A 17,034-nucleotide genomic window follows, 5' to 3' on the forward strand; every position below is an offset into this window, starting at 1 on the left:
TGTGGGCAAAACAAAGATTTAAGTCCCTGCTTTGAAAGAGCTCATGTTTTAATTGGGGGGGGGGGATATTAAAAAACACAAAGGGACACTTTGCCGAGTAGTTCAGTAGCTTCTCTACCCACTGTGTCCATCATTGTGAATGTAATGGCATGCACAGAGAAATTGAGGTGTTGAATAAGATTTAAGGTGGTGACAGAGAAGTCCTGAATGCAAAGCTTTGGAGTTTGTAGAAAATGAAGAAGAAGAAGAAAAAAAAATCTCCCATGATCTCAACACCCACACAGCTTATCATTTGGTGTATTTCCTTCCAGTCTTTTTTTTTTCTTCCTCTGAATAGTTGAGGATAAGCTTGTGATGTTACAGCCACATACCCAGTTTTGTACAGCTTTTTACCCTAACAAGCAATTCCCTATTTTTGTAAGAACGTTTTCCTGTATATTTTCAACACCATAATTCACACAAATATTCCCTCCTCTCTGGGACGTTCATACCGCTTCCAAGAGAACCCTCTGAAACCTCCATGAGTAGAAATCACTGGAGAGCGGACAGACGCCAGATCTGAGGCATCAGTTTCTCCATGATGACTAGCTCAAAGTACGGTAGTGGTTTTCCCTATTTTTGGTGCCAAACCTCTGGCATCTGAATTTCGCTGCTTTCCTTTCGCTCTTTTATGGGTCCCATCCCTTTCTTGAGGCCTCTAACCTCGTTTCCCAACTGCGTTGAGGGACGGACGGTTATTTGCCTCCTAAGTTCCTTTTCAGAGTAATTGGCACAGCTCAAGAACACGGAGACTTTAAAGCCCGGGGGCTTTCACGGGACCTGAGATTAGCTGTCTTGCGCACCTAAGGTTTTTGAGCCCTGCGTCTGCCCGCGAGGCGGGTTCTCGGGGGGGGGGGGGGGGGGAGGCTTTCTGAATCGAGTGCGACAGTAAACGGGGGAAGTGGAAGTAAAGTGGGAAGCGGGAGGACCATTTCTATCCCTAGTCCGTCTCAACAGGTAGAGCTCCCCGGTTCTCCCTACCTGCTGGCACCATCCCAGAGCTATTAAAATTCTTTCAAGGTGTGGCTGAGGGCGGGGTAGAGGATGCTTAGCCACCTACAAGCCCTAGTCGACTGTTAGTTCTAAGTTGCATACAAAAATACACAAATGCAAAAAGCTGGAGCGGCCGGAGAAAGTTTCTGAGTCAAACTGGCTGTGCTGCACCCCCCGCCCCCCCCCCCCCGCGCCCCTCAAACTCGGAGCGTCGTGGGGCGTGTTTGACCCGCTTCTGCTTGCAGCTTCCGAACGGGTTAAAAGCGCAAGCGAACTCTTGGGAGTCCGGTAGGAGTTGCTGGTTGTGCCGGACATTGCTTACGAAGCAATTTTTGCGGTTCACCTCCCTCTGGGTTTTCTCATTCTTTTGTGGGATGTCCGTGGAGCTGGCCTGGGCACTCACTTTCTCAAGTCTTTACGTCCCAGACCCTTCTCTCCAGGTCCCGGAGCGCCGCACCTATTCCCGCCCCGAGTCTTCGGGACTCGCTCCAGGCGTGGGGAGGGGGCGGGGGGAACGACCTTGCCCTGGGAATTTCCTGTGACCGTTTCTCACGGACAAGCCCCTTCTCCCGCTGGAAGGACCGACGCCCACCGCCACGCGCTCGGGCAAAGCCTTAGCCCCGAGCGCGGGACGCAGCGCGCACCCCCCGCCCCGCCCCGCCCCGCCCCGCTCCGCTCCGCCGCGCCCCCCCTCCCCTCGCGGGAGGCCGCCCCCGCTCGCCTCGCTCCCCCTCCTCAGGTCCCGCGGCCGAGAGCCCGGATGTTGGATTCAATCCCTACGCCCGGTCCTTCATTTCCATAAAAGGGCAGCGGCTCGGCGGGGCTGAGATTGCTGCGCCGCGGGCGCCCCTCGCCTCCCCCTCGCCGCGCCCGGCACCTCCGAGCGCGCCGCCCCGCCCGCCCCGCCCCCAGCTCGGGAGTGCGCGAGGCCCCCCAGCCCGCAGCGCGGCCGCGGGGGACCGTGAGGGACTCGGGTGAGGCGGCCCGACCGCTCCGGGCGGCTCGGGGGGCGGGGGAGGAGGGAGCAGGCGCGCCCAGCCGCGGCCGGACTCCGACGGAGGAGGCGGGGAGGGAGGGGTGGAGCGCCGGCAGGCGGGCGAGGGGCCGCGACGACGGGACTCCATTAGTCGCTCCCGCCGGGAGGCAGCGCTTTGCCGGCCGAGGAGGGGGGCCGCGCCGCCGCCCCGCGAGCCGCCGCCGCCGCCGCCGCCGCCGCCGCCGCTGCCCCCGTGCTTGTTGCTGCGCGAGCCCCGGGCCGGGAGCGCGAGGAGCGCGCGGTGAGGGGCCGGGACCCACCCGGGCCGGGACCTGAGGGGGAGCGAGGGCGGCGAGGTGGAACGTGGAGCCCCCGGGCGGCGTCTCGGCGGGCCGCGGTGCGGAGCGCAGGCCGGCAGGTGAAGCCCGCCGCGGGCCGCTAGGCGAGGGCCGCTGGGCTGGGGCGGCGCGGGCCGGGCGGCGAGGGCCGGCGAGGGCCGCCGCGGGGCGGGAGCGCGGGGCGGGAGCGCGGGGCGCCCGCCGGGAAGGGCGCGGAGTCCGCCCGCAGCCCCGCCTCGCCTCGCCTCGCCTCGCCGCCCTCACGAGTTCGTGCGGAAACCCTCGGGTCCTCCACCTCCTCCCGCTCCGCCGCGGACTCCGCGAATTCGGTGGGATTCGCCTGCCTCTGGGGGGGTGACGCTGACGAGAGCCATTTCCTCCGTGCTCGCAGGAAGGAGCCATGGCTCTGGACGGGATAAGGATGCCAGATGGCTGCTACGCGGACGGGACGTGGGAACTGAGCGTTCATGTGACAGACCTGAACCGCGATGTCACTCTGAGGGTGACCGGGGAGGTGCACATTGGAGGGGTGATGCTCAAGTTGGTGGAAAAACTTGGTGAGTAGCATCCCAGCCGGGTCTAGATGAAGACCTCCAGGCTGAGGCGGCGGCTGGGGCCGGGGGGGGGGGGGGGGAGGGGGGAGCGGCTTAGGGCTGGGGGAGGGGTGGGTTTTGGAAATCTTGCTTGGCATCCCGCAGATACTTTTGAAAATGGTAAGATCTTTCAATAATTAAGCAAAAAAGACCTTTTCACCTTTGTCTTGTGTTTTGCGTTGTTACTGTTTGAAATTTTCTTAATGTGATTCCTGCCTCCCAATTAATAGACCTAACTGTGTGGTTACTGGCGAGAACGCCTTATTATTAGTATTATTTTACATTCAGCGACTTCACGTTAGAAGAAATGACAAAAGTGCGCATTTATGTTGGGGGGGGATATTACAGGGCTTGTGGTTATTACGTATCTTCAGCGTACCTGAGTGTTGGTGACATCTGGTATTGAGGATGATGCAAACATTTTTTTAAAAGTATAAACTGTACTGGAAAATGTGCAACTTCTTGCGCCAATAATGAAGGTTCTGTAGCCGTACTATACGTGATGGAGTGTATTAAAATGTTCCAGTCAACCACTCTTACCAGGGGTGGGGCAGTGTTTGGACTATCTGAAGTCTGTGCTTTAAAAAAGCTATTTCGAGTGTTCAATTGTATATTAAGCTCATGAAATATTTTTGTGCTAAGAAAACAGCCATAATTAAACTAATTCGAGATTCATAGTATTTGCTTGGGTACAAGTATATACAGCATTGATTTAAAACTGAATCAATTTAAATAATAGGGTATCCAACAATAGGGAGGGGACTGTAAGAAAATTCTGTAGTACACATTTTGCTTGTGATGCATGAAACTTTCAAATTTAAGAATCAACTGAGTTTATCACAAGAGAAAGGCTCAGAGGTCTGTCTTCATGAGCTTAACATGCCTTTTGCAGATCATGCAGTTCTGGTAAGGTGAAGTGTGGCACTGCCATTTATCTATCTATCTATTTATTTATTTTCTTTTGGCCTTTTTAAAACACGGCATTCATTCTTCAAGCCACTCTGGAAAAGTAGAGAAGTGCTTATTTATCAGGAAATGTATTTCTTAACCAAGAGACTGTTGCAAACCTACCATATAAATTTATGGAACTGGTGCCCTATAATGGTATTTGCAAAATAGTGTAGAATTCATTTAGGTGGATCATCTTTGTATCTCTATAGGTGGTGTAATTATTGAAGGACCAAAAAGAAGCTCCTTACAAGATAGACTCTTCCTTAGAGCTGTGCATTGTTTGGCTTTCTGAGACTTGGCCCAGGAAAGCAAGCCCCCCTCGGGTAGTCCTTTGTAAATGAGATTTTACTATATTGGTAATCCAGTTAACTGTTGGTTAACATTGTTCTTATCTGATTTGACTGTATAAATCACTTTTCGTAATATCTGTGAATCTTTTTTTTTTTCCCAGCATTAGCGTGGGATTATTTAAGGAAGAAAATAGAAAGTATAATTATTAATATTTCCTTTCTTTTCGAAGGAAACAAGCATTTGCATCAGAGGTTGCTTATATATATGATAACTGGACCTTACTGATACATTGGTTTCAATATGAGATATTTCTTAGTGTGAAAAGGAGCCATTGAAGGTGACTGAGACAACTTAAAGTTCTTGAAAGCCAGTCTTTATCTGATAAATAAGTAATGACTTCTATATTTATATTGCATTGATTAGAACTGTTTATTACAGAATCACAGGTATAAATAGAAATATAGAGAATACTATTTGCAGACAGAACTGATGTTAATTTAAGTGACTGTACTCTGAATCTTTTAATGTTGATACATTTAAAATTTTTTATGCAGTGAAAAGAAGCCCTGAAAAGTAGGAGATGCTGTGTAGGTGGAAACCTTGCATTTTTCTTGAACTGAACCAGTACTGATCTTACATTTTGATTTGCAAGTAGAAAGTGCTTTTCATCATTATTCTGACTTATCTGTTTGGTGCAAGTAGAATTAAATGATTTTTTGCTTCTGGTTTTAGGATTAGTATCAAATACTGAATGATAAGCTATTTTGTTACCTATTGGTAAGTGAAAAGAGAAGAAATTCAGTAGGGCAGCATTTAAAGTTTACAAACTCATTTAGTCAGATTAGAAAGGAACTTCATAATTTTTCGGCATTGCTGAAAACTGCAATGGCTTGCCTTTTGAAACACTGAGTTGTGTCACCAAAGGTATTAAAGGGTGAACTGGGTAGTTACTTGTCAGCAACTGCAGTAGATCAAAGCAGCTTGCAGAATCTAGATGATTAGAGGTAGAGATGGCACAGGGCCTTGTGTCTTGGGATCACAGAGCAGGGATTGACAGTTGGCAGAACCTGGCTGCTGTGGCCTTTGAATAGTTTTGGTACGGTGGAACAGAAGGTTATCACAGCTTTCACCAACCTTTGACTCCAGATGCCTGTCTGGTCCCTTTGTTCTGATCAGAATCTGTATGAATACCAAGAGCATTAAGTTTTAACTCTTTCTTTCTATGTAATCAGTGATAATTGTTTCCCTGGGATTAATAGATTCTGTAATGACACCTCCCTTCAAGATTGTATTAAAATTTTGTAAGTGGGGCACCTGGCTGGCTGAGTCAGAAGTGTGTGTGACTCTTCATCTCACGGTCCTGAGTTAAAGTCCCACATTGGGTGTAGAGATGACTTAAATAAAAAAATACTTGAAAAATAAAAAAACAAAATTTTGTATCTCTGTCCATGTAGGGAATTTTCTGAGAAGAGGCTTTTTAGCATTCATTAGATTATCAAAGAAGTCTGTAATTAAGGAAAAAAGATTGTAACACAACTCCTGGGTTTGACCCCTGCAGGTCAGCCTTATTGCATTCAGCCCAGACTTAGTCACTTAATTGAGCAAGCTAAAAAAGTAAATAAATGCTTCCTTAGTATGTGTCAGCATCATTATTTAGTTAGTATTTTATAAAGAGCTTTTGCACTTCAGTTAAGGTCATTAAATCATGATTCTTTGATTCATGACTTTGATTCAAAGATCTGAAAGGCCTCCTTTAAATCTTAGTGTAAGCCTCATATGTCATTATGCAGTAACCTTTTAAAAGAAAAATAAAGAGTGTATGCTATGAAGAAGTGGGCTTTAGGGAATTATATCCTGATGTCACAGAAAATGTTTTGCATCTTTGACTTAATTTAGCATGATACTAGACAAATAATCTCAAGATTGGTCCCTTCAATGTTTATACCTCATTCTGAAATGAAAAATTGTTTTCTGCCCTCTTTTTATTTCTTAAAAATCCAGGTTAACAGTTTGAAATAGAACTTGAAAAATTTATTGTAGTTTTTTAAAAAATAATTTTCAAATCTGTATAGTTTATTTTGTGTCTGTTTTTATTTAAAAGTAGAGTTAATAAAACATTAGGGACAAAGATTATAAGAATGAGATGACAGCAAATAAACTAATTGTACTAAAAATAAATTGTAAGGAAGAGCCCCAATTTTATGGGATTTTCCTTATGGTCCTCTAGAGATCAAGAAATATTAAAACTGTCTACTCACTAGTAGTCAAAACTTAGTATGGAGGATTCGAAGTGCTGAAGAGGTACTTTGTTTCACTGCGTTTTCAGAACACTTTATAAGTGTCTTCTGAACTTTTTTTTTCTTTTCTGAGCTTCTATGTACAATTTAATATTACCTCTCTGTAAAAATTCATATTAGTTAGAGGATAAGGAATTTATTCTTCTATGGAACTTACCGAAGTGTCTAGCTGGCAACTCTGTGAGCTTGGAGGGAGGAATAATGGACTGATTTCTGAGTTTCTTTTCACTCTAATTCTGTGAGTAGGAAGAATGTAGAAGTTGGGTTAAATCAAGTTAAATAATAATCCAGAGAAAAAAGTACAATTTGGGGGACTCAGGAGTAACTAAAAGAAAGATGAGTTGACCTAGAAAGTTGGAGGACTGTTTCTGAATTGTAGCCTGTATAAAGAAGTCCTCTTTGCATTGAAGTGTTATGTTCTTGCTATAAATAATGAAATAGAGTACATTTATGTTGGAATTGCATGTTCAGACGGAGTTAGGCTGTGAAGTTGGCACATATGACAAAAAAAATCGATGTTAGTTAAAATAACTCCTAAAACTCCCTTAAAGTGTTCATGAATTATATTATACATTTATTCCATCTCCCAGACATGCAAAATAGCTAATTTTTCCTTCAGAAACTTTAAAAATAAATTTCTTTAGTTGAGCATCAGATGAAGAGGTTGGCTTGCATTAGGAGATTTGTTGCAAAAAAATACTTTAAACACTAGGAATGAAGCTTGGCAAGATGAATACAAGGAGAAAAGCATGTGTAACTGGACAGCTCCCTTCTACTTGTGCTTAGTGCTCCTTGGGGAAGGCATGTTTATTTAGTGAAATGGTGTCTATGCTATTGAAATCCTGTTGTTGTTTTTTTCCCCTGGAGGACTTATGGTTGAATTCATGGAAATATCTATGTGGTGCAGATTCACAGTACTTATTTTGAAATGTATTAAGATTATAAAAACATTTAAATATTTTGGAATGGGATGGGAGAAAAATTTTACTAAAATTCTCATACCACTAAAAAAGTATGAACTATTCCTCAGATGTATTATGTATTGCTTGCTGTCATGTTTTGTACCCTATTTTTAAAAAATCAACAAATACTATTTGATTCCAACTAGAGTGAACTTGTTTATACAGGCACTAAAAAGAATGTATCTTTTTTTTTTTTTTTTTAAGATTTTATTTATTTATTTGAAAGAGCACAGCAGGGGAAGTGGCAGAGGGAGAGGGAGAAGCAGGCTCCCTGCTGAGCACAGAGCCTGTCCCTGGGACTCAGTACCAGAACCCTGGTATCACCATGACCTGAGCTGAAGGCAGATGTTTAACTGACTGAACCACCCAGGCACCTGCGAGAATGTATCTTTTTTTATTCAGTTATTTAACAAAAGATCCCCTTAGAGATGTCTAATAGCTACTAAAGAAAATTGAAAGAAAATTAATGTTTTATTTTTTTATTTTCATCTCTATTTTTTGAAATTTCAGTCTTATAAATTCAGTAATAAAAGTAACCGTGAGTGGGGCACAGGGTGGCTCAGTCAGCTAAGTGGCCGCCTTCATCTCAGCTCATGATCTCAGGATCTTGGGATCAAGCCCCACATCAGGCTCTCAGCTTAGCAGAGAGCCTCCCTCCCCCATGTGATCTCTCTTGCTCTCACTCTGCCTAAAATAAAAAATAAAATCTAAAACAAAACAAAACAAAACAAAAAAACCCCTGAGCACTGTATAATCTTTATTTAGGTCACCAGTTAGCATTTTTGCCATTTGATTTCTCTGTACACATATTCTTTTGAATCACTTTCAGTAAGTTGCAGGCATCATAACCTTTCATCCCTGAATATTTAAAATACGTATTACCTAAGAATAAGGACTTTCTCTTACATATTACATTAGTTATCAAATTTAGGAAATCAGGGACACCTGGGTGGCTCAGCAGTTGAGCGGCTGCCTTTGGCTCAGGGCGTGGTCCAGGAGTCCTGGGATCGAGTCCCACATTGGGCTCCGTGCATGGAGCCTGCTTCTCCCTCTGCCTGTGTCTCTGCCTCTCTCTCTTTGTGTCTCTCATGAATAAATCTTTTAAAAAAATTTAGGAAATTAAACATTAATTCAGTAGTATTGTCTAATACGCATCCATGTTCACTTGTATTTGCCGCTTGATTGTTTTTTTAAAAACAATTTTATTTATTCATGAGAGACAGAGGAGGCAGAGACATAGGCAGAGAGAGAAGCAGGCTTCTGTAGGAAGCCCAGTGTGGGACTCCATCCCCAGACCCCAGGATCATGCCCTGAGCCAAAGGCAGATGCCCAACCACTGAGCCACCCAGGCGTCCCTGCCACTTGTTCAAGTAATGGCCTTTGTTTTTTTCCATCCAGGATTCCATTCCACATTTAGTTGTCACTAAACTATTTACTCAGTCTCCTTTAATATATGCAGTGGCTCCCAAGTATTGGTAATATTTTTAGACATTGTTAGGGGTATATATGCAGTGACTACCAAGTATTGCTAATATTTTTAGACATTGTTAGGTATAGCTTTCCTATAATGTTCTCTGTCTTCAGACTGTTCTTGCTAATGTATACACAGAGTAATACAAAACAGCGTTCTGGCCCTGACACTTAAATCATTTGTATAATCTTTGGACAACTAATCTAATCTTCTAAGTGGGTTTTGACATTTACAAAAAGAAAATTAACACACTATCTCATAGGTTTTGGTGAGGATTAAGAGATAATATGTGTGAAAATGCATTTAAAACTTTTAGAACTATACACATGAGAGTGGCAGTTTTTTCAGTGGTATTGTGATACTGAACTGGGGGAAAAAAAGAACTGCTTTTAAAAGGAGTTAAAATATAATCTAAACTATTTAATGGGTTCCAGCTTTGAAAGTAGAGAATTGTACTCAGAAGGAGTTTAGTTTGGGACTGTTTTGTGTTCTCACTACCAATAATAAGAAAAATAGCTATCATTTCACCCTTCCTCTCACTTCCAAACACACACCTACCTCTTTAATATAACGAAAGCTGTTTAACTGCTGAGGTTTCTGAAGTTGAATGGACCAATAGGTGGATGATGGTATTACAGAGGTTTGAAAAATTTATAACCATGAAGGCTTTAGTAGTAAATTAATTCCTTTTATAGGAGTGATGTGTCTTACTCAGTTATAACAAAGGAATGATACAAAATTGTTTCTTGGCACATGAAAATGTTGAGCCCATTTAGAAACTAAGTGGTTTCAGGAAAAAGTTAATGTATGCAGTGTTTTTATTTAAATAATTACTTTACTGAAATAAAAATTAATGCTAATGCCATGGTGTGTTACAAAATGATGCATATGCCCAGTGGGAGTTAAATGAATATTCTAAAGGAATATTTTTAAATAATTTTTTAAAAGATTTTATTTATTCATGAGAGACAGAGGCAGAGACACAGGCAGAGGGAGAAGCAAGCTGCATGCAGGGAGCCCAGTGTAGGACTTGATCCTGGAACTCTGAGATCATGCCCTGAGCAGAAGTCAGATACTCAAAAGTTGAGCCACCCAGGCATCCCAATAATTTTTTAATTGAGTTGTGATGTTCTACAGTTGGATTTGTGTTTACAAATTCATATTCATTACAATTCCTTTGTAACAAATTATTTGCATAATTGCATTTTTATTAGTTTTTTCTTAATGTCTAGCTTTCTGAGACATAATTTACATACATTAACATTCATTCTCTTGGTATAGTGTACTGAGTTTTAACAAATGTATATCATCATGTTAAACTACTATAATTAAGATATAGATGTCCATCATTCTGGGAAGTTTCCTTGTGTTCCTTTGTAATAAGTCATCCCTTTAATCCCAGATCCTGAAAAACACTCTTAGTTTGCCTTTACTAGAATGTCCTATAAATGGAACCACAGAGCATGTAGCTTTAAGTCTGTTTCTTTCACTTAGCATAATACATTTGACTAAAAAAAATTTTTTTAGCATAATACATTCATATCTATGTATCATGAGTGTAAAAGTTTTTTCTATTGCTGTGTAGTCATTGTATGGATGTGTACCAAGATTATCCATTTACCAGTTGAAGGGCATTTGTATTGTTTCCAGCTTGGAGAGATTATTTATAGGGCTGCTGCAGAACATTTGCACGAACATATATTTTCATTTCTCTTGAGTAACTATTGAGGAGTGGGATTCCTGGATAGAATCCTAAGTATATGCTTAAAATTTATTAAAAAACTTTCAACTTTTCCAAGGGCCACGGTATTTTGCATGCCTGCCAGTATTGTACCAGAACTGAAAAAAAAAAAGTTTGAGAGTTCCAGTTGCTCTGGGTCCTTCCCCAGTGTTGGTATTGTCAGGTCTTTTTGTTTATATTTTTAATTTTAGTCAGTCTAATAAGTATGTAGGGGTATCATTGTGGCTTTAATTCACATTTTAAAAAAAAAAATTATTTGAGGAAGAGTGCTTGCAAGAGCACAAGGGAGAGTGGGAGTGTCAGAGGGAGAGGGGAGGAGCAAACTCCCTACTGAGCAGGGAGCCTGGGATCCTGACCTGAGCCGAAGGCAGACACTTAACCAACTGAGCCCAGGCGCCCTATAATTCACATTTTCTTAATGACTAATGATGGGGAACTTTTCACATGTGTGTATGCCATCTGTGTATCATTTTACTGAAATGTCTTCATATCTTCTGCCTGTTTTTATTTAATTGTATTTCTTTCTTACTGAGTTTTAGGTAGTCTTTATATATTTTAGATATAAGTCCTTTATCAGATACGTGTTTTGCAGTATTTCTTTCTAGTCTATGGCTTACCATTCTTTTCTTTTTTTTCTTTCCTCTCTTTCTTTTAAAGATGTTTATTTATTCATGAGAGACACACACAGAGAGGCAGAGACATAGGCAGAGGGAGAAGCAGGCTCCCTGCAGAGAGCCTGATGAGGAACTCGATCCCAGGACCCCGGGATCACGACCTGAGCCAAAGGTAGACGCTCAACCACTGAGGTACCCAGGTGCCCCTCAAATGTGGTAACTCATTAAACTAGATGATATATCTACCGAAGGCTTGTTGTGGATAGGAGGATCATTCAAATCCTGGTGTACTTCACTAAGAATACTATTTATTCATAGTGACTCTCCTAGAGTGACCTGGTAAACTGTTTTGAAAACTATATCTTCTGCTTTTCAATAATTCTTCTAAGCGAATTAGTATATATAAAAGAAGATGATAAGCAGTAAATGAGTAAAATGTAAGGTTAACATTTGGATTTTCTTCATGATTTTTTCTTATTATGATTCATGTTTTTGGACTCGATTATCTACTATCTAGTTGTATAAGGACCAGCAGCTACCTTCCGTGTTTCCTTGGGCAACCCGTATACAATTTTCAAGGTTAGGAAACTGATAACCCCCGCTCAGAGATGAAATCTGCTTTAGAATTTATAGTGAATCATTTCTCAGATATTTATCTTATTTTTATATTATGCTGTAACTAAAAACTGTATCATATATTTTAAAGGTTGATTATAATTTTAAAGTATCCATGTAATGATGATTTAGACATCTTTTTCTTAATGGAACACTCAGGATTGTGAATAAAGCATCTAATAAAGTGCCAGTATTATTGATGGTAGATGAAGATGTCTATTGGATAAGTGCCTCCCAGCTTAATATTCCTTAGTATAATTCTTGAATTTTATAACTTTTGAAATTAAAAATAACTTGGAAAAAAGCAAATGATTGCTGTTATCAATTTACAGTTTTATGCACAGTATTGGAATTCTATTGCTGTGATAGAATGCTCTTGTGAAGCATAGACTAGGGTGGGGGGTAGCCTACTGGTGTGACAGTCCTGACTTTACCATATTCTAGCTATACAGCCTTGTGCTGGGTGACTTAACTGTCTGTGCCTCTGATTGCTCAGCTGTAAAATGGGGATAATAATAGTAACTTTATCATATTATTAAAGAATTAAATTACTTAATACATATGAAGTCAATGTAGTAATGATGATGATTGTAGTCCAGACTGTTTTAGTGGTATGTAAGTTTTTCCCTTTTACTGAACTAGAGAAATAATGGTATTTTATAAAAGATTGAGGAAGTTTCTTTTAAAAATTTTTATTTATTTATTTATTTATTTATGATAGTCACACAGTGAGAGAGAGAGAGGCAGAGACACAGGCAGAGGGAGAAGCAGGCTCCATGCACCGGGAGCCCGACGTGGGATTCGATCCCGGGTCTCCAGGATCGCGCCCTGGGCCAAAGGCAAGCGCCAAACCGCTGCGCCACCCAGGGATCCCCGAGGAAGTTTCTTTTATAAAGAAGCCAAATAGTAATGTTCTCTTACCATATTAGGAATGAATTTTTAACTTTATTGCGCTACTTTGCATCACTACTGGTAATACTATAAGAAAAATGACAAGAATGTTTTAGAAGCGATAGGTTTTATCCTCCAATATATACAAAATTATAGATAAACTATGCTAGTGTGAAGGTATGTCCAATGAATAAAAATTCTGGTTTAGGCAAATGCCTTTAAAAGGTAAACTTTGTTAGTGTTTAAGAACTTAGTCTAAGACATGGCTACTTATAGTTATATATGACTGTGGCATCTTATTTAACTTGATTATTTAATCTCTCTTAACCTTAGTTTACTTACCCGTTTCTTGGAGTTAATATGAGAACTAAGTATGGTATTAAAACGATTAACAGAATCCCTGGTAATTAGCAGAATGCTTAGTAAGAGCTCAGTAAATACTATCTTAAGTTAGACTTCAAATATTGTGTAAACCTAAAATGTAAACTTGAATTGTAGATTGAAGTAGTCTAATTTTTTTTTCATTGTGCTTATGTAGTATTTAACCAGAAACCTCTTCCTATTTTTTTGCTTTTGTAAGTTTTGTTGGATGGTTCCAAACTCTGAGTATATTACCTGAAGCCAGACTGCCTGGGTTTGAATACTGGCTTCACTCTCTATAAGCTTAGTCACCTTGTACCAAATTATGTAACACTGCTGTGACTTGGTTTCCTTACAAGTAAAATGGGGGTAATAATGTATTTACTTTATAGGTTTGTCGTGAGGACTAAATGATTGTGTATATGTAAAGTACTTAGTTCTTGGCACCTACTAAGTACTAGTTATAATAATTGTTTTATTGAGGATCCTAATGGACCTCTGGAATATCTCACTACTAAGTATTTTAGCTCATGGGTTTGAGGCATAAATAAATGCCTTAACTCAGACTATGAAAGAAAGGCTTTAGAGTGAGATGGGACATTTGTGTGTAAACATTCCTGTATAAAAATAATTCTATATACTCAAGCTCTATTTTTGATAGGTTATAGAGGTATATAGCAGGAGACTTCTTTGGGGATAGAAGTAGTTCATGAACTTGACCACATTAGGAGTAGCAGTAGCAAACATTTAGGGAGGGCCAAGCATTATATTAGGTAATGGGGGCATAGTCTCTGCTTAAAGTGTGAGCAGCTTTCTCATACCAAGATGAAAACAGAAGATTGCTTTGAGTTGATAGTCTGGTTGTGAAGTGCCAAAAAAGTGGTATAGGAAGATGATGGAAATTTAGAAGAATGAGCAATGACTAGTCTTATTTGAAGAGGGCCAGAGTGAAAAGTTAGGAAGAAAGGCATTCTAGATTGTGATTGCACTGTTTATGATGTATTGGATAATAGCTTGGAGAAGTAGAAAGTAAGATTATAGAGAGGAAAGATAAAAGTTCAGTCAGTGAGGAGATGATATTCTCTATTATTCCTTCACTCACCCACTTAATATTGTAAATGAGAACCTCCTGAATGTTAGTATACTATGAATGGGAGAGACAGGAAGTGACAAAATTAGCTCATTCCTTATTCTCATTTTACAGTCATAGGGACAAGACAATCTTTAAGTAATTGCTATAGTGTGATGAATGTTATGATGATTGAAATAGCTACTGGAGTATTTGTTGGGCAATGTGACTTGGTATATAGGGAAGGATTTTTGGAGGAAATAACTTTTAAGCTGAGAGTTGAAGGTGGAGTGGGAGTTAACCAGTAATGGTAGAGGATGTTAGCCTAAAGGCATGGGATGAAAGAACAACAGGTTAGGAGAGGATGAGAAGTGGAGGAGAGAGGGTGGCCATTTGAGGAACTGAAAGAAGTCTAATGATGATGGAAGAGCAGTCTTGGCGAAGCCAGTGACATGACAGGCTTAAGAAATAAGTGCTGAGGGCAGCCCCGGTGGCTCGGCTCGGCGGTTTAGCGGTGCCTTCAGTCCAGGATGTGAATTTGGAGACCCGAGATCAAGTCCCACGTCGGGCTCCTTGCATGGAGCCTGCTTCTCCCTCTGCCTCTCTCTCTCTCTCTCTGTGTGTCTCTCATGAATAAATAAATAAAATATTTAAAAAAAAGAAGTGCTGAAAGTGTTTTATAAGCCTGATTTTAAAGATTTGCCATTACATATACTAAGAGCTGTCAGATGCCAGTAAAAGATTTTAAACAGGGAGAGACATCAATTTTTTTTAAATTTGAAGCTCATCAGGTGTATGTAAGTCATAACAAGATATAAGCAATAATAAGCCTCTTGGATTTTTTTAAAACATTTTATTTATTCGTATTATTTTATTTATTCATCTTTTTTAAAGATTTTATTTATTTATTCCACAGAGAGAGAGAGGCAGAAGATATAGGCAGGGGGAGAAGCAAGCTCCATGCAGGGAGCCCAATGTGGGACTTGATCCTGGGACTCCTGGATCACTCCCCAGGCCAAAGGAGGGTGCCCAACCCCTGAGCCACCCAGGCATCCTAGCTTCTTGGATTTTAAGAAATATTTATTTCAGTAGTCTACACTCCTGTTCTCTATTAAGATTTATCAGGGGTCCCTGGGTGGCTCAGCGGTTTGGCGCCTGCCTTTGGCCCAGGGTGTGATCCTGGAGTCCCGGGATCGAGTCCCGCGTCAGGCTCCTGGCATGGAGCCTGCTTCTCCCTCCTCCTGTGTCTCTGCCTCTCTCTCTATGTCTATCATAAATAGATAAATAAGTCTTTAAAAAAAAAAAGATTTATCAGTACTTTCTGAGATAAATTTAAAAATGCCAAACCAGGGCACCTGGGTGGCTCAGTCAACTGGGCTTCAACTTTCGATTCCAGTCATGATCCTGGAGTCCTGAGATCCAGCCCCGAGTGGGGTTCCCCACTCAGTGGAGAGTCTACTTCTCCCTCAGACCTTACCCTCTCTCGTGCTCTCTGTCTCTGAAATAAATACATAAAATCTTAAATAAAAAAATAAAATGCCAAAGCCAGTAAGATATTCTAAGTTACTTTTTTTTTTTTTTAAGATTTTATTTATTTGAGATGGGAGAGAGAGCACAAGCGAGGGAGGGGGCAGAGGGAGAAAGAGAAGCAGACAGTCTACTGAGCAGGGAGCCTGGTGCAGGGCTGGATCTCAGGACCCCAGGATCATGACTTGAGCAGAAGGCAGACGCTTAACTGAATGAACCACCAGGTTCCCCATCACCCTTCCCCCCCTCTTTTTTTTTTAATATTTATTTATTTTAGAGAAAGACAATGTGTGTGCAGTGTGGAGGAGCAGAGTAAGAGAGAGAATCTGAAGCAGGCTCCCTGCTAACTGTGGAACCCAACATGGGGCTCAATCTCACCACCCTGAGATTAGACCTAAGCTGGAACCAAGAGTCGGACACTTAACTGATTGCATCATCCAGGTGCCTCTCATTACCTTTAAAAGACAAATCAATTAGTATTTCTGTGAGTCAAATACTAACTGGTGAGTTCAACCCTGGTGTACTCTCAGAATTTGTCAGATGTTGGTATTTCATGGACTTCCCAGTCAAATCTCGTAGGAAATAAGCCAAGTTGAACCAATAGTAAGCCTTCCAGATTGGATAGAAAGTTATCCACCTTCTGGAAATGAATAATTGGTATATCTTCTATTTGTGGGCATTCTGTAATTGCATGCATGGTTTATGTTATCTGGTAAAATTTCTCAGCTACTTTGGGTTAATATATTTTTCAGTATAAAGTAACAAATTGAAATTTTAGACATTATTATTTTGGGCTTGTAAATAACTTCAAGAGGCAATTTGTAAGTTTAATTGATTCTGGGTTTTTTTTTTTAAGATTTATTTAAGATTTATTTTTTAGAAAGAGTTAGTGCAAGCAGGGGGAGGGGCAGAAGGAGAGGGAGAGAGAAACTCAAGCAGACTCCCCAGTGAGCATGGAGCCTGTCACGGGCTTGATCTCATTACCCTGAATCATGACTTGGTGAAATCAAGAGTTGGGACTCTCAACTAACTGAGCTACCCAGGTGCCCCAATACTGTTTTGATGAGTGAATTCCTAAATTTTCAGTCACTACAGGTATATCAAAGATACACCAATTTGTTACTTTTATCAGTTTAGGTTCTAAATGTTTTCTTTAATTGGTCGGTCTATCTGCTTTAGTCAGTCATTGAAGCCTTAATGTAAAATAATAATTTTTTAAATTTAAAACTGAATGGGGTACTTTAATTGAAATATATTGGCAGTTTGATATGTAAACTTTGAAGCAGTACACAGCATTTGCTAACAG

General features: G+C 41.1%; 1 protein-coding gene across 8 annotated transcripts in view; it reads left to right on the forward strand.

Annotated features, from left to right (window-relative positions):
• Positions 1-1,875: 1,875 nt before the first annotated feature.
• The window catches only part of FERMT2 (FERM domain containing kindlin 2), a 79,645-nt gene continuing 64,486 nt past the window's right edge, over positions 1,876-17,034 (forward strand). For 6 of the 8 annotated variants that reach the window (XM_055303836.1, XM_055303840.1, XM_055303842.1 and 3 more), the window contains exons 1-2: positions 2,174-2,309; positions 2,738-2,903. In XM_055303836.1, the coding sequence (XP_055159811.1) occupies positions 2,747-2,903 (157 nt within the window). In that variant the 5' untranslated portion in view covers positions 2,174-2,309; positions 2,738-2,746. Of the gene's footprint in view, positions 2,007-2,173; positions 2,310-2,344; positions 2,427-2,737; positions 2,904-17,034 lie in introns of those variants that run through there. The other 2 variants (XM_055303837.1, XM_055303838.1) reach the window with 2 other exon arrangements.

Source organism: Nyctereutes procyonoides, unplaced genomic scaffold (genome assembly GCF_905146905.1).
Source record: "Nyctereutes procyonoides isolate TBG_1078 unplaced genomic scaffold, NYPRO_anot_genome, whole genome shotgun sequence".
NCBI classification, from domain to species: domain Eukaryota; kingdom Metazoa; phylum Chordata; class Mammalia; order Carnivora; family Canidae; genus Nyctereutes; species Nyctereutes procyonoides.